This window comes from Jaculus jaculus, chromosome 6 (assembly GCF_020740685.1).
Source record: "Jaculus jaculus isolate mJacJac1 chromosome 6, mJacJac1.mat.Y.cur, whole genome shotgun sequence".
NCBI lineage: Eukaryota > Metazoa > Chordata > Mammalia > Rodentia > Dipodidae > Jaculus > Jaculus jaculus.
Window position 1 is genome coordinate 114,318,113 of NC_059107.1, and position 18,168 is coordinate 114,336,280.

The 18,168-nt window shown below is 37.8% G+C and overlaps 1 protein-coding gene across 3 annotated transcripts in view; it reads right to left on the reverse strand.

The window, feature by feature from the left end:
* The window catches only part of Ptprr (protein tyrosine phosphatase receptor type R), a 293,879-nt gene that overhangs the window by 117,696 nt on the left and 158,015 nt on the right, over window positions 1-18,168 (reverse strand). For 2 of the 3 annotated variants that reach the window (XM_045153538.1, XM_045153539.1), the window contains exons 5-6: window positions 13,895-14,005; window positions 1,377-1,645 (exon numbers count right to left, since the gene is read on the reverse strand). In XM_045153538.1, the coding sequence (XP_045009473.1) occupies window positions 1,377-1,645; window positions 13,895-14,005 (380 nt within the window). Of the gene's footprint in view, window positions 1-1,376; window positions 1,646-13,894; window positions 14,006-14,302; window positions 14,426-18,168 lie in introns of those variants that run through there. The other variant, XM_004650100.2, reaches the window with a different exon arrangement.

Sequence of the window (18,168 nt, forward strand, 5' to 3'; positions counted from 1 at the left end):
TGGCTTGGTGAACATAGTGAGCAATGAGATACCCTGCCTCAAGCAAGGTGGAAGGTGAGGACCATCACCCCAAATTGTCCTCTGACCTGCATACACATGCTGTGGCAAACACCTACCCACCTGCACACATATTACACATATACACATATGTAACACCAAAAAACAAAAGCAAAAACTAATTTTTACCTTAAAGCCATAAAATGCAGTCTGGAGGGTTGGAGAGATGGCTTAGTGGTTCAGGTGTTTGCCTGTGAAGCCTAAGGACCCAGGTTTGCTTCTCCAGGTCCCATGTAGGCCAGATGCACAAGGTGGTACATGAATTTGGAATTCTTTTGCAGTGGCTAGAGGCCCTAGAGTGCCCATTCTCTATCACTTTCAGTATCTCTATCTCCCTCCCTCTCTCTGTCTCTAATAAATAAATAAAAATAAATATTTTTAAAAAGCAGGCTGGAAAGTTGGCTAAGTGGTTAAGGCGCATGCCTGTGAAGCCTAAGGACTCATGTTTGACTCTCCAGGTCTTGTGCATAGTTCCTGACACACAGTGATGTAAGCACTCAATGTCATACACACACACAAGAAAGCACACTCTGGAGTTCAACTGCAGTGGCTGGAGGTCCTGGTGAGCCAATTCTCTCTCTCTCTCTCTCTCTCTCTCTCTCTCTCTCTCTCTCTCTCTCTCTCTCACACACACACACACACACAAAGGCAAGTCTGTTGGGCTTGCCTCAAAACACACACATACACAAGCTTTGCATAACATTTTGTGGGAATAAAGAATCCTTCATTCATGTACTTTGAATGCTCTAGTCTTCTATTGGACTTACTTTAAATGGAAGTGGAGCAGTATAAAATATATCATACACATAAGCACATCCCAGAAGCATGTACAGTAACAAAAATATCAGAAATCTTAATATTTAATCCTTGCTGTGGTCAAAGGAAGCAAAAAGGAAACTTTAGCAAACTTAATTTGTGGAACAGACTCCTTCTACATGATTTAAAACAACATGGGCATTTGCAGGAAACTCTCAAGTTTATTCCCAGCATATTAATACCAGAATTTTCTGACAATTAAATAAGATAACATGTTTGTTTAGTGGCCTCAATAGGCAGTTAATGAATGGTGACAGGAACCACCCCATATTTGATGAAAGATTGCTTGAGGCTACACAAGCTTCACAGAATCAAATGTACCCCAAAGGTTTATGAAATACAGCTGGACTCAGGAGATAAGAACACTACTTCTTCCTGGTGTCCATGTGGAGGGGAATGATTCTACCCTGCTGCCAATCATTTCCAGTTCCACCCCTTTTAGTTGATGAATACTCTTTTGAAAAGAAAAGCAATATGTGTATGGATTCAGGGAAAGCTCTTACCTCTCCTGAAGTCCTATGGGTTTCATTTTGAAAGGAGAAGGGCAGACAGAGGTGGAGGCGGAAGCTTTGATCTCAGGAGTGCATCTGCCTTGAGGGTCCACGACAACATTCAGCACCTTTGGTGCCTGCTCACCCTGGACCATGCTGTGGACCGTCTTTGCCTCAGACTGTGTTGGCTGTAATGTGAGGGGTGATAGGTGGATCTCCTGGTTTTTCTCTTTATCTTGTCTTAAGGACAGTTGAAACCTTTCTTTTAGCCTGTAAATAATCTACAAAAAGAGATATAAGGGCTCCTGTCACATTCTTAGGTACCAAATAATAACCACACCAATGTAGAAAACACATTCAAATAAACACTAATGACAAAAGTTACTAGTGTGAGTCCTTGCACTTGTGATATTGAGACATATCCTCAAAAGATACCCTTGATTTTTCCAGTTATGCTGCACATGGATCTCAAAGGTTTGTGTACATCAGTCTATTTTTCAAGGATATAGTCAAAAGTAAATTTTGCTAATTCTATGAACATGCTAGGTGAGGACTGGAGAGAAATCTCAGTGGTTAAGGCTCTTGTCTGAAAAGCCTAACAACCCAGGTTCAATTCCTCAGTTCCCATGTAAAGCCAGATGCACAATGTGGCACTTGCATTTGGAGTTTCTTTGCAGTAGCTGGAGGCCCTGTTGTGCCCAGTCTCTCTCTTTCTTCCTCCCTTCCCCCTTCTCTCTGTGTCTCTCATCCACCTCTCTTTTCTTGCAAATAAATAAAAATATTTTAAAAAGAAAGGCTAGCAGGGCGTGGTGGCGCATGCCTTGAGACTACAGAGTTAATTCCAGGTCAGCCTGGACCAGAGTGAGACCCACCTCGGAAAAAAAAAAAAAAAAAAAGAAAGGCTAGATGACAGTTTGATAGCAAGAGTTTACTGAAATTGTATTTGGAAGGGACAAATGAGACATGGGCCTATGATCTTTATAGAAACAGGAAGCAATAACAACACAGAGGGAAGAAACTAATCTTTATATATTAATAAGAGAATAGTTATGTTGTAAACCAAAAATTCTTATCTTGGTCAATATCTCAGTAGTCATATATCAACTTGATTTTCTGATAAATAGTTGACAAAAATATTTTTAGGGTAGCCATCAAAGAATAATTTGGGCAACCAGGATATTTTATCTTTTTTTTGAATGCATGTAGCATAAAGGCAACAGTATCTTTTTTTAGGGCTGGAGAGAAGGATCAGCAGTAAAAGTACTTGCCTCCAGAGCCTAACAACCTGGGCTTAATTCCCTAGTATTCACATAAAACCAGATGCACAGGGTGGCACAAGCATCTGAAGTTTGTTTGCAGTGGCCAGAGGCCCTGATGAACCCATTCTCATTCTCTCTCTTTCTTTTCTCTGTTTGCAAATAAATAAATATTTTAAAAGGTTAAAAAGTGCTTGATTACCTATCCAAGGCAAACTCTAAGATCCTGTTGCTGAAGACACCATATACTGCTGACAGAGCATGGAGAGACCTGCCTGGTTAGTGCTGGACAGTGCAACATGAGTTACTGGGGGAAAATGGCCAAAAATGGTCAGAGCAATCAGAGGTCTGAACTACTCAGAAGCAAACACTCTGACACAATGTAAATGTCCGTGCAATAGTGGCACACAGCCTCATGGGGTAACCAATAGCTTTCTGATTGGCTAAGAGATCTGCTCAGTGTAAAGGAACCTACATGTGGAATTAGGAACCAGATCAGAATCCTATGGAGACAAAGGTTATGTTCTCCAGTGTCAAGCTCTCACTAGTCTTTGGGTAAAAGAGGGGTTTCACACATCAAATTCTCCCTAAATTAATAATGCTTATATTATTAAACTATACTGACTTCACTCTCCATTGTAGAATCTGTTCTTCTTTGTGAGAACATAGCAAGACCTGAGGGAATAAACTACACCTTGCACTTTAGTCAAGCCACAGCTGAATCCACAGAGGAATGGGGAGATGAGCAAGAGTGTTGCTTCTATGTTGAACCCAATAATCAGAACCAGAGTGTAGGAGACAGACCCTGAGGATACTCAGCACCTACCAACGTAGAGACCCAGAGGCTCCTAAGAACTCATCACTGAACTAGACTTAAAACTCACCCACCACGGCTCAGGGAATTTTGCAAAAGAAGGGACAGAAAGATTGTAAGAGCCATAGGTTGAGAAATCATGCAAAAATAATTGATTACTGCTCCCACAACACATAAACTACAAACCCATGGGGAATACCTGCAACCCTACTGAGGAGTGTCCCCAATGGAATGGGGGCAGGGATGAGGGAAAGAGGGTACCAACACATGATGTATCCATATGAAACATCTTGTTAATAATAATAAACATTAAAAACAATCATTTTTACATTCTCATAAATTTTTCTGGAATGGTTAGTCCTATTCAAAATTGAGAGGATGGGGCTGGAGAGATGGCTTAGTGGTTAGATGCACAAGGTGGCTCATGTGCCTGGAGTTTGTTTGCAGTGGCTGGAGGCCCTGGCATCATGCCAATTCTTCATTTCTCTCTCTCTCTCTCTCTCTCTCTCTCTCTCTAAAAAGTTAAATAAAAAACTAAAAAAAAAAATGAGAGGATAATCACTTTCAGTACTTTTAAAAGACTGAATTGACTAGTGAGATATTCTGAGTCAAACAAACTGTGAGATGAGCAATGTTTACCTTGTCTGTGTGGAGAGTTTCCTATTTATAGGACTTTTTTTTGATTCTGTATCCTCTACTCTAACTGCTGAAAAAACTAGATGTCCTTGTGTTTCTTCAAATGTGATTTCAGGGAATGACTTGACAAGCAAATTCACATGGAGAAATAACAACTCATTATCTTTAATAATCTGATGATCTATGCATATAAACTGCTTTAAAACAATAAAACTCCCTGTTAACCTGGTGAGCTCCATTAGGAAGAGAAGGTTTTCCTGAACCTTGACAATCACATTTACTCGAGTCATCCTGCCCCGTTTTCATCGTTCCTTTAAATCTACTGGAAAAGACAATGTCCCTGTATGTTTTCAGAGTCAATATGTATACTTGTTCTAGGATAATAGAAATTAAAATTAAGGAAGAATTTGTCTGAAATTGGGGAGTAAATAAATACCTTTGAAAACTTATTTTAGGTCCATCTTGAAAAATATTTTACGGGCATTCCTAACATAATGTTGGTGTAAAAAAGAATCTGTTTAACAAAATATCTTGAAAGGGGATCAAGAATACCTTAAAATATAATAATCTACGATGAAATAGTATTAGCCTGGAAGTAGTTTAAGAAAAGGAATTGGCAATTGATGGCAAAGTAGGCAAGCCATAAAGAACAGAATCTAGTTAGTGGATTTATAATATAAAAGGGAACTTTGAAATTATTTAATACAAAGTAAAATCTAATTAAATTATGTCAGCTTCAGCACCTCAAAATGTAATAAACAAAAGTTGGAGGAGAGCAGAACAGTTAGAAACAAATATGCTAAGAGACTTTTTAATTAGAGACCCAAAGGGAATCAGAGCTAGAATGGTCATTAGTACTTTGAGACTCATTTCAATTAAGAAAACTGAGGTAGACAGACAATGGCCTTGCCCAAAGTCAGGATTAGCTGTGACATCTATCCAGGACACAGATCTGACTTGTAATCCTCTGCGTTTACCATCCTCTCCCATTACCCGGATGATGTTTTCCCCTATGCTACTACTTTTAAAGATTGACTCTGAAATTACATCTGTAGGTGATCTGATTATAACCACTCTTGAATTAAAACTACAATTTAAGGCACATGCCTTTATGGAATGAAAGGTCTTTTTAAGAAAAAAATTATGTACTTTGTGATATGGTGTTATTCATTAACTGTGGTAGGGGAAAAGTGAAATATTAGATTCTGAAAAGCAATAAATTAAGTCTGTCATGGTGGCCTATAGTCTTAGCCTTGAGAGTCTGAGGTAGGAGGATCACCAGGAATTCCAGGACAGCCTAGGTTACATAGTGTGACCTTGTCTCAAAAATGCAACCAACCTCAAGTGGATTTAGAATATTCCCATGACAAATGTTGCTGCAGAAAGAAAGAAAGAGGAAGAAAGAGAGAAAGAAAGAAAGAAAAACATATCTAATAGTAAGTGACAAGTCTTCTCTTTATCATAATTACTTTCAAATGAATATACTATGCATTTTTTAAACTGTAGGGCAGAAAATACTGAAGATGAAAAGTTGTGTCCTGTGTGTAGTGCTTAAGATTTTTAGCTCATTGCTTATTTGACTTCAACGGTGTATTTTGCTATCATTCTGCAAAAACAAAACCCACCCTCGAATCATATGAGCCAGAGGATACCTATATGGTAAGTTTATCATGTTAAGCTGAATACATAACTATTAAAAGATGAATGAATTGAATTTAAAGTGGGATAGCATTTTTAAATTATAAACAAGGAATTCTCCTGGATGAAAAAGCAAATGCACATATCTGTTTAAAATGTGTTTAACAGGAAAAGCAATGCATTCAGGACAAAGTATTAGCTCTTCACATAGAATTATATTATGAATTTCAGAATATTTGCTTATTTGCTTAAATTTGCCATTTGAATAAATATATTCCAGTGGTGAACATGAGCAAACCAAAAAATGTTGACCCCCCATTACTCTTGTTAGGTCATTTTATGATTATTTTAGTGTAAAACATGGTCTAGTCTCAAAATCCTTGTTTGCCACTCACAGGTTTTCTGAGGAACCTTTGGCACACATTTTACAATTAACAATTTGTTTCATTTCGGGTCTTAACCTGTCTCTGTGTAGTTTGTGTTCTAAATTACTTCAACCTCTTTATTAGGCAAAAATAGAATCTGGAAAAGTTATAATCTAATTATGACACCTTATGTGAGAGACACAGAGAGAGGGGCAGATATAGAAAAAGAGAGAGAGAGACAGAGACAGAGACAGAGACAGAGGGAGAGAGAATGGGCATGCCAGGGCCACCAGCCACTGCAAATGAACTTCAGACACATGTACTACCTTTAGTATCCAGTTTATGTAGGTACTGGAGCATCAAACTTGGGTCCTTTGGCCTTACTGGGAAGTTCCTTAACCACTAAGCCATCTCTCCAGCCTTGAATATGACTCATTAAAATACTCAAAATATTGAGCTGACTGGAAAAAACTGCATATGAAATGGAAGAAGTTCCTATTTGGTCATAGGACACATGCCATGCTTTTTGAGCTATAAGGCAGTGTTTCTTATCTCGCAGAAATTTTGTCCTGTGGAGGACATTTGGTATGGGTGTAGAAACTTTTGGAGGAAGAATAGGGACAATGTGACTGACATAAGTGTGCAGTGGCTAGTACCCTGGATATGTGGGAAAGACCACCTTTCCTACCCCCAAGGGAATGGTCAGCCCCAAAGGCTAGTTGTGAGGCTATGGAGGAATCCTGGCACAGGGACTCTTAAGAGTCATCTAGAGCTGGAGAGATGGCTTAGTGGTTAAGGTGTTTGCCTGGAGAGCTGAAGGCCTCATGTTTGACTCTGCAGGTCCCAGGTAAGCCAGACACACAGTGATACAAACATGCAGTGTCACACATGCACACAAGGGGTGCACATGTCTGGAGTTTGATTGCAGTGGCTAGATGCCCTGGCATGGCAATTCATTCTCTCTCTCACACACACACACGCATAAAAAAAAGAATCAGCTAGTATTAACCTCTATTTCATGTTTATGCTATAGTGGTCAAATAACTTATGCGATGCTAGAAATAATGTCTATAACCCACATTTCTTGACTTTCAAGCATGGGGTTATTCAACTCTATGGTGTGTTTTAAATGCTTATATCTCTCTTCTTTACCTCTTTGTCAGAGCATCTGGATTTTCTTTTGCACAGATTTAGCATTTCTTTCTGAGAATTAACTTTGTTGAAAAATTCATCCTAAAAACCTAGCATAGCAATTGCATTTTAAGATTTTTTCCTTTATCTTTTACAGCTTGTGTCTGAGCCTTGGGAGACATTAAAATCAGTTGATCACTTGAGAAACAAATATTGAGCAAGAAGAGATGTAATAGCCAAATTATAGTAAGGGGAAAAAATAAAATGGTAGCAATGAGAACCTGAAGAACAGAGAAATGAGAGGAAGCTAAGCAAAATTCTGTGAAGCATTTGTGCAGCTGTAATTTCCATTTACAAAATCTCATGGGTAACACAAAACATTATGTTTGGATTAAGATGTTTCTTAGTTTTAAAATGATGCTACTGGGCTGCAGATGTGGTTTGGTTGGCAGAGAGTGCTTGTCTAGCATATATGAAGTCCTGGATTTGATCTCCAGCACCATATAAACTAGGTATGGTGGCACATGCCTGTAATCTCAGGATTGAAGGTAGAGGAAGGAGAGGGGGAACAGAAGTTGAAGGTCATCCTCAGTAACATGGAAAGTTTGAGGTCAACCTCAAGCATGAGATTGTGTCTCAAAAAAGAAAGCATTCTAAAATGATGCTACCACTAGACAGAGTTCTTTACACTATTTTCAGTAAGTTTTGAAAGAGTTTGTTCTTTTCTTGTACTTTCACAAACATAAATTTCAAATCCATTCAAGAAATGAAACATGGTAGATGCATGGTGGCATGCAAATCTTTCCCTAGGATTCCATTGCCTTCCAGGAGACAGATGTGTAAATATCATGTCCAGTACAAGGTACTAAGTACAAAACAGGTGTGTCTTGACAGATATGGTGTAACACATGCTTATCAGTCCTGCCTGGGAGGAGTCTGATAAAGGTATACTCCTGTATTACTGGACCCCATTTGTGGTTAGAAATAAATGTTTACAGCTAGAATAATAAGACTAAAATAAATCATAGTTAAGTCCTTTATGGAATCAAATGGAATCATGACAAAGAGCAAAGACTTTCAATCCAGACAGATGTGGCTTTGAATTTGAATCCCCTCCCCCATATTTTGTTTGTTAATAAACTTAGGAAGTTAAAATTCATTAAGTGCATTGCAGCAAATTTAGCACAAATTTAGTATCCGTAAGTGTGCAGGAGGAAAGTATTATTGTTGCTGTCTCTATTATTATTAGTATTTTGCTGTTATGATTAAGAGGATTGTAGACTGCTTAATAGAAAAAAAAAAGAGAAACAATTTGAACTATATGCCTGCTTTGGAAATGGTTCTGCAATCTATATATCTATTTTCCCTCTTCCTTTGTCCCTAGGGATTACATATAACAAACTACACAAGCATGGCTCTGTATGCCCACCTTTGATAAATATTTATTTCATGATGCTCTACTTTGTGACCTTATTAGAATTTCTTGCACCGGACTGTGACTAGCGAATCTTTTGCTTCATATTTAGTTGACATGTCTATAGGTCGAACATGTCAGTGCTTTTACTGAAGCCAGCAACTGTTTTTAATGCGACTTCTAAAACTGCCTCCTAGAAATACTCTGGCCTGTAGACATCGCTGCCTGCATTGCATCAGTACTTTTGTACTTTTTAATAAATATCAAAGTACATTCAAAGTATAATTTAGATGATAAATGCTGTTTTTTTCTATTATGTGCTCAAGTTTAGGAATTAATTCTTCTTAATAATAAATTTCCTTCATCAAAAACAGACTGAATGGATTGGAAGTTGCCCACACAGTTTTTTTTTTTTCTTGGAAAATTCTATTTGTCTATTTGCTCCACCCACTCCAAATTCAGATTTGAGAGGTGCTAAATAAGTCACACATTTGAAAATGTCATGCCTGTCTAAATTTATGCCTGGCAATACATACTCCCTTTTTTGTATTTTAAGGGAAGTAAACAATATGCCACATTTCAAAAAGCTTGCTGAATTTTATGTTATTGTTATAGCATATGTAACCCTCAATTTACCTATATAAGCTCATAATAAAACCATATGAAATTCATTTCCATAGAATATAGTAAGGCTGGACACAGACAGGAGCATTTGATGCTTCATAGGTATAATTAATACCATAAGGAAAATGTTGAGCTATATTGTTTTCCTTGCCATGGAGTCAATGAAAGTATAGGAAATAGAATTAGATTGTATGTATTTAAGGGTCACAAAAGCATAGCCCTGTATAGGGCAATATAAAAAGTGTACTTAGTATAATTATTACTGAGAGATCCTGGTACAAAGCTTACTTTATGTTAATATAATTATAAAATGCACTTGAACACTTACAAAGATAAATTTACATCAGAGAATCACATTTAAAATATCCCTGAATGTGAACTTTGAATTGCCTGTGGGAAATTGCATCAGATAAATTTACCTCATCTTAATCCCATTATATAGTATTATATAGCATTTTTTCCTATGAGTAGTAATTTCCTTCTATGCATTGGTAGTTTCTATGTTCCTTCTTAAGTGAATTCATGTTACCATTTAAGCAATTTTTTTTTTAAATTTTTTATTTATTTATTTGAGAGCGACAGACACAGAGAGAAAGACAGGTAGAGGGAGAGAGAGAGAATGGGCGCGCCAGGGCTTCCAGCCACTGCAAACGAACTCCAGACGCGTGCACCCCCTTGTGCATCTGGCTAACGTGGGACCTGGGGAACCGAGCCTCGAACCGGGGTCCTTAGGCTTCACAGGCAAGCGCTTAACTGCTAAGCCATCTCTCCAGCCCAAGTTTTTTAAATTAATAAATCTTGTCTTTCACTTACTCAAGAATTACATGCATACAAACCAAAATGTTGTATCTTTATTCCCTACCTGTCAACATGTTTCTTTCCTAGAAAGGGAGAAATACCACCCAAGTAATCAAGCCATAGAATGTAGGATTCTTTTTTTTTTTTTTTTCAAGGTAGGGTCTCACTCTGGCCCAGGCTGACCTGGAATTCACTGTGGAGTCTCAGGGTGGCCTCAAACTCACAGCAATCCTCCTACCTCTGTCTCCCAAGTGCTGGGATTAAAGGCATGCGCCATCACGTGTGGCCTAGGATTCAGTTTTAATGTCCATTCCTCCCTGAGCCTAAGGGCTCTGCAAGCTCTGTTGGTTCTACCTTCAAGTAGATCTGTTATTTACTTCTCATCTCCACCACTATCCCTACACTGGGCCCTAGTACCTTCAAGCTACTGCAGTGGCTTCTGGAAGGATCTTTCATACTTCATGCTACCCCTAAATATTTTCACCAGCAGAGACTGAGGACCTCCAAGCACACTTACATCAACTCTGCAGGAAAACACTGTTTCCACCCTGTCCTTTGTGCCTGGCGAGCTACACTTACTCCCCTCCACACCACTCTACCATCGTTCCTCTGTCTCACAAGTCCTCTCCCCACTGCTCACCTGTCTCAGGTAGTTCTCCCTCGGCACTCCATTATGTCATCTTCTTCATGGTGCTACTCAATGTTTTATTTTATTTTTTTAAAGACAGAATGGTTACACTTTATTTTTTATGTTTATGGAAAAATTGTGCAGAAAATGCAGAATTCTCACATCTGTCTCTGTCATTCACATTTTGTATCCAAGTGGTAAATTTGTTACAGCTAATGAACCAATATTGATTTGGAATTATTGAGTAAACTCAACAGTGAAAATGAGGTTGCTCTTTGTGCTTCTGAACATTCTGTACCATGTGATGAATCAATAATGCCATGCATTCATCTTTAAAGAATACAGAAGAATTTCACACCTTGAAAATCCACTGTCCTCTACCTAATGCCACCCCACCAGCCACCTCCTGATAATCATGATCTTTTCAATGTCTTTGCTTTTGTGTTTCTCTGGATGCCATATAGGTGGTATTTCTCTGGATATCATATAGGTGGAGTCATATGATATGCCCACTATTTATTTTTATTTTAAAAATATTTTTATTTATTTGAGAGAAAGACTGAGAGAAAGAGGCAGGCAGACAGACTGGGGAAGAGAGCAAAGAGAGATGGAGAGAATGGATACACCAGGGCCTTCAGCCACTGCAAACAAACTCCAGACAAATGTGCCACTTTATGCATCTGGCTTTATGTGGGTACTGGGAAATCAAACTCTGGCCATCAGATGTTGTAAGCAAGGAGCTTTAACTGCTGATCCATCTCTCTAGCCTTATTTATTTTTAAAATATGTTACTTGTCTGTGTTTCCTTCCACTAAAAGTTTCAGAAAGGAGGGTCCTTATCTGTTTTGTTCTCTTTTCCCACAGGGCCAGCAATGGGCCCCTTGTGTATTCTCTGCAAGAATATATTGGCTGAATGAATGTATGGATGTGCTAACAAACCCAATAGACACCAGTCAGCCATCCTTTTGATATATTTCTTTCTTGGTTTGTTCTCATAACTCTGGGGCATTCTCATTTAGATTTGTGCCTTTTCCACTGCTGTTTTACAAATATAGGGAAAGGAAGAGTTTCTTTAGCCATAAGTAGTTGAGAGTGTGGCTACTATAGGTCCTTTACCCAAGATCAGTATAAGGTCATACCAAGTTATGTTGTCACATGAACCACTACCCGAGTTACAATTATGGAAACTGAAACATACTTTGCATCTAAACAGCAAGCTCTGCTCTGCCTTTCTCTGCCTTTTAACACTGTCTTTGAGTAGGCTCCCCACCTTTCTCTTTTGTATCTTTGTGTTTCTGAATTTTACCTATTCATCATCAACACAATATTGATTTTTACCACTTTCTACCCTTTCCCATTCTCCTTTTTTTTTTTCTCTCTTTCTTTTCTATTTTCTTTTGCAGTGATGGGTCTTGAACCTAGACCTTGCACATTATAAGCAACCATTCTACATTTTCAGCCTTTTGTATCTTATTTAAAAAGTCTGTGAGGGCTGTATGGATGGCTTTGCAGTTAAAGCACTTGCCTGCAAAGCCAAAGGATCCAGGATTGATTCGCCAGTACCCATGTAAGCCAGATGCACAAGGTAGCACATGCGTCTGGTGTTCGTTTGCAGTGGCTGGAAGCACTGGTGCACCCATTCTCTCTATCTGCATTGCTCTCTCTCTTTCTCTTAAATAAATAAATAAATAAACAAATAAATAAATAAATAATTTTTTAAAAAGTCTGTGAGACAGAATAGTACCCAACTATGAGTGATAAGATACAGAATAGCACATAAGCTTTCCTCTGGGAAAGGAAAATAATACATATTTTACAGTGCAATTAACCACAATAAGAAGCCATTTCCTTTAAAATAGTCAGAAATACTCCCAGGTCTCTGACACAATTTCTATAAAACTTTCAACCATTTTCATTAAAATTCCTTTTCTTTAATCTCCACCATTGAGGGTAAAACATATCTTTTTAACTCAGTGCATGTATTATTTTTTAGTTTATAGGGTTATAGGTTTTAAACTAATTCCTAGTCTGTAGGAGAACTTTTGGGTCCATTGTGTTGGTGGTTATAGGGCGTCTTTTCCACGCCCCATGCTTGAGAATCTAGGAAGCATTCTTGCCTTCGCTTTAATCAAGGTCTTTTTCACTTGATCTTATTTGAGTTCAGATCCTCTGGGCCTCTGTCTAAATTCCAATTGCTCTAAAATAATTCCTTTCCCAGGAGCAAGAGCATAAATGAATCAAACTCAATAAAACACTGGGCAACTCTTGATTATAGATAGAATAATTAGCACATGTCTTTTTAAGGGGACATTTAAAACCTGAAAAAGAAGCACTTCTTAAAATAAGCAAAACAAAAAAAAACATAGCACACAAGGAGAAAGGTATTAAAATCCACCTCTTCTCTCCGTATCTCTTCTCTCTCTCTCTGCTTGCAAATTAATACAAATATTCAAATAAAAACCCATCTGTAAACTTCAAATATTGTTACATCACAAAATGTGTAAATGAATGAAAAAAATCATTCTACTCGAAAGTGTGAACCCATTCAATACCAAACAGCCCAGCCTAATAGAGTGGATTAGATTGATTTGGGGTTTATTGATTTAAATTAGAAATGTGCTTTAGAGGCCATACAATGTAGCTTACCAAGTTACTATAGTGTGCACTATACATCGTTCATTCAACTAAAAATAAGGTGATAGTGGGTGGTTTAGCCTTTAAACCTATATAATCAAATCCCTTTTATGTTTGGTATTTTGTAAAATGCCTTCAAGGCTCTTTAAAATAAAGAAATCAACACTTCCATTGGGGGAAAGCTTGTTTCAAAGGCATATTCCCTTTTTGAAAAAAAATATTCCCGAGCTCCATAGAGGTGATAGAAATGAAGACATAAAGTCAGCCCAAAGTGTGCCCGTGAGACTTTAATGATGCCGAGGGCTCCGCTGACCTCAGTAAATCACCTCGAAAGCTCCATCCTCAGGTTGATCAAGTTACTAAACACTTCACTGAAATTACAGTCCTATCAGGCAGGGCAGCATTCACACTTCCATGGGCTTTCCTTTAGCAGTCACTCTCCTACCATGAAACATTCCCAGCCTAACAGGGTTATGGTCTCATAATGAGAGCTCCCTGTCTTTTCAATATTCATCTGCCATGGAAGTGTACCCAGCCACATCAAGCACTGGACTCGTTATAAAGGAGAAGATAGATGGAGAAGCAAACTTACCATCAGACATGTGACTATAATAACAAAGATGCTGAGAAAGATGACAGCAGCATATAATCCTTCTTTGCTCCAGATTTTGTCCGCTTCATGCTGCCCTGGTAAAACATTTTTCTTTAAAAGCAAAACAGAAAGTCCACCGTCACATGAGAGCTTGAGGAAACTGGCGTTCTTACCAGGCATTAAACATATTTTTAGCTTTATGCTTTTCAGTGTAGTGGAACACACCTACCATCCCCCCTCCCCCTGCTGTCAGAGCTGCCTCTCAAACTGATCCCGGCACAGACAGCCATCCTCTTATGCCAAGAGATCCCTTAGTCTCCTGTAAGAGAGCAGGGATTGCTGGCAGGCATACAGGCATGCCTGCTCCTCGCCGTCCTAAACATCCCCTCTAGTCCTTTTGGAAACTACCTGGGTCATAGGTAGGAGAGCTCTGTGCTGTTCTATGCTGAGGAGATTGTTTGCCAAGCTCTCCTTACTCTGAGTCCCCTCCCACAGCACCAACACCCAGGCTTGCGAGCTCAGCTCCGTTCTCCACTCTTAAACAGAAATGAAACAGGTGCACAGGAAAGCTCCTGACGCGCTAGTAAACACAGCGCCGTGTCACACCACTTTCTTCCTCCTTTTAACATACCACTTTTTTTCCCCTTAAGTGGAGTTAAGTTTGTCAAAATCTGACTCAAACACCATTCCACATGTAAATTGCTAGGATCTTATAGTTTAATTCAAGCAACTCAAAAGTTCAGAATAACTTAGTATTAAAGTTTCAAATAAATAGGTTTACTTTAACCTTTATTGTTTTTGCTCACTGCTTTGGGAGTGGAAAAGTAGTGAAAAGCATGGCTAAAATGTGAATGCCTTTTAATTCTATTTTATTCATTCTTTGAAAAACACATACACACTGACTGAAGTCAAGTCTTAGAATGAAGTCATTGTTCTGGAAATCAAACCTGGGACCTTAAGTTTCACAGGCAAGTGCCTTAACCACTAAGCCACCTCTCCAGCTTGCCTTTTTTTTTTTTTTTTTTGAGACAAGATTTCACTTTGTAGTCCAGACTGGCTTCTGTGTAGCCCAGGCTGGCTTTGAACTCAGTCCTTCCTTAGCCTCCCAAGAGATAGCATTACAGTAATGAACCACTATGCCTATCTGTGAAAAGATTTTATAATTTAGTGACAGATTAACAGGTAAAGAAACTTTAACCTGAAACAAAGTAGTGTTTAATTAGGACAAACACAAAGTATACACTAAATACATCAAGCGAAATATTTCCAACCATCTATAAGACCATTGTTGAAACCTTTTTCTTCTTTAGCAAAGCTATGTGTTGGTCTGCGACTATTGACTTGTATTAAGACTATCTTCTAGGTGCCTGAAGTTTGAAATCATTCTTTTTTTTTTTTTTTTTTTTTTTTGAGACAGGGTATCATGTAGCCCAGACTGGCCTCAAACTCACTACATTGCAGAGGAAGACCTTGACTGAACTGATCATCCTTCCTCTACCTCCCAAGAGCTGCAATTACAGGCATATGCCATAATGCCTGTTTTATGTGGTTGTGGGGATCCTGTTCAAGGCTTCAGGCATTCAAGGAAGGTATTCTACCCATTAAGCCATGTTCCCACCCTCTAATTATATTTTAACCTTAAAAAAATCTATGTTCAGCATTTGCAAATTAAACAAAAATATTTGCCTTGAAAAAATTTTATGGAAATTTTTATCTTGGAACTCAATCAAGTCTTGGTAGAGATGAGCAAGGCAGACCGGAAAACAACTATGAGTTCAATTGTGATGACAAAAATCATTTGAAGGGAGACTTATTTATTGTTTGAAGTAGTCAAGTTTTTGTTTTATCTGCTGGCAAAACACTCAGGTTCATTCTAATGTCTTTCACATTTTCTAGACAGATGCATAAATAGAAGTGATTAAGCATATATATTAGACATATGGAAATGGTAGATTAATAAAGAGTCTACTAATCCTTGATTGGTGAAGTGACTAGTACCCTAGTATCCTGCTGGAAAGACCATACTCACATGACAGTTTTCTTTTACTTCTTTGATACCAGTCAGATTACTTTTTGTTCCAGTGTCTTTATAAGCATAACAGTTAAACTAATAGACAAGAAAACTGTTGCAGGAATCAAGTGGAAGTAAGGAAATGGTTTTTTTCTTTTCAGGCAACTAAATAGCATCCATTGTTTGCTATAAAAGCAACCAAGTGAAACCTTCATGCAGGCAGCATAAATTTGTCAAATACAAGTATAAAGATATGAAAAGTTTGGATGAAAAAGAGTAGGTGGCTGGAAAGAGATGTGTTCCTTACCTGGTTTGGTTCATTTTCCTTTTTTCCTGCTATAGTCCTACAATCCCCAGAATGTCAACATGTTCTTTTCCCCATAAAACTGTGGTGTTTTGTTTTCTTTTTTCACTGAAGCAATGGTGATGGAAGAATTATCCTCTGCCCTCCCATCCTACCTCCAGTTCAAAAGACACGTGTTTGGAACTAGAACTTAGTCATTGCACTTTCTTGGTAAATAGATTTCCTTCTGAGTCATGCTACTCCTGCTGAGTACTACTATATTTGTTCAGAGATCTAAAAAGCCTGATAAGGGCAGGGCAATAAATGGAAAAGTTTGTAGTTAATATCCCACACATCAAAAGGTTGTAATTCACAGTAATCACTAATCTAACCTTTGAATAGGTTAACCTAGTGCCTTTTATATTTTTTTCAGGAGGTTCAGGGTTCAATAATTCACAGACTACGTGGCCCAATCGAATTAAGGCCACTGTACCATCTTTATGTCTTGTTTCATAGCTATATTGCTTTGCCCTTTAACGTAGCTATAGTGAGGGAGGTTAATGACCTTTATCTATAACAATGGCTTCCTTATATCTGTTTAATCATTTGATGCCCTATAGTTTGTTCCTCTCTCTGTCCCTCTTCCTGTCATTCCCTCTTCTCTTCCTCCTCTTCCTTCCTCCTCTGCATTTCTCATTTTTCTTGTTCCAATTTCCAATTCACAAACATTAGCAAAGATAATACAGATATATAGAGACTTAAAGAGATGACTTGTGAGAACTTGGCACATACAATAGAAAAGACATGGAATAAAGTTCTGGTTGGTTTGATTGGCTCAGGCAGATAAATGAGATGAATCTTGCAACAAAATGGCATTTTGGATAAATGCCAGAGTTCCACTGCATTGTGCTCAGGTGAGAGTTTTGTCGTTACAATCTAATGTACATTAACATTGATGTTATGTCTCCTCAGCATTGTTTGGCTAGGTTTTCAAGTTTTTTAGATTTTTCTGCTGGCCAGTGTTCAGAATTTGAATAAACAACTCCTAACTCATAAATTATGGTTCATACTTATTTGTTGTTTTTAATCTTTGTAAATGTCCTATGAATATATGAATCAACAGACCACCCTGTCCTGCTAAAAGTTAACTTTCACTGAAACATTACACCTATGAAACTAAAATAATTTGTAAGTGAACAACAAAATATTCCTATTTTTTTCATTATTAATGTAGAACTTAATGTTTCAGTAGGTATTTAATTAATATTGTAGAAAATATCTGTAAATAGAAACCAAATCAGTTTAATTTGATTTTCCTGGAATTTGTCTTATTGGGCAAGAGACACTCTGTTTTATATTTATGTGTGTTTTTTATTAAAAATTTGAGTGCCTACAATATTCCAAGTACCACATAAAATATATGAAATAAATGCTATGTGGAACATAGTGGCTCATGCCTATAATCCTAGCATGGGGAGGGGGGAGTTGCTGAGGCAGGAGGGTTACCATAATTCCAAGGCTTGTCTAAGATATATAATGAGTTCGAGACCATTTGGGCCATAGAGTGAGACCCTGTCTTAAACATCACCTGAAAAAAAGGAAAGACAGAAAAGAAAAAGAAGGAAGGAAGGAAGGAAGAGGAAAGGCAAGAAAGAATTTTTCCTCTCAAATTCAGATTGGAAACAAAAATAGATGACTAATGAAAATAAGTCTCTATGTGATATTTTTCTTTGTTCCCTAGTTATTTCAATTAAAAAATTAGGCATGTAAAGAAACAGCAACAGTAAAAACACATCATTCTATGAAGGTAATTACCATAAGGTTAGCAATAGATGCTGTGAGGCATTATTCTTGATATTCTGCAATTCATAAATGATGGAAAGCCAAAAGACCAGAGATCCCTTATATCATAGCAAGGTATATTTTGAAGATTAAATGTAAAATGCTGGATTGGGTCATAAGCTGTTATAAAATCCTAAC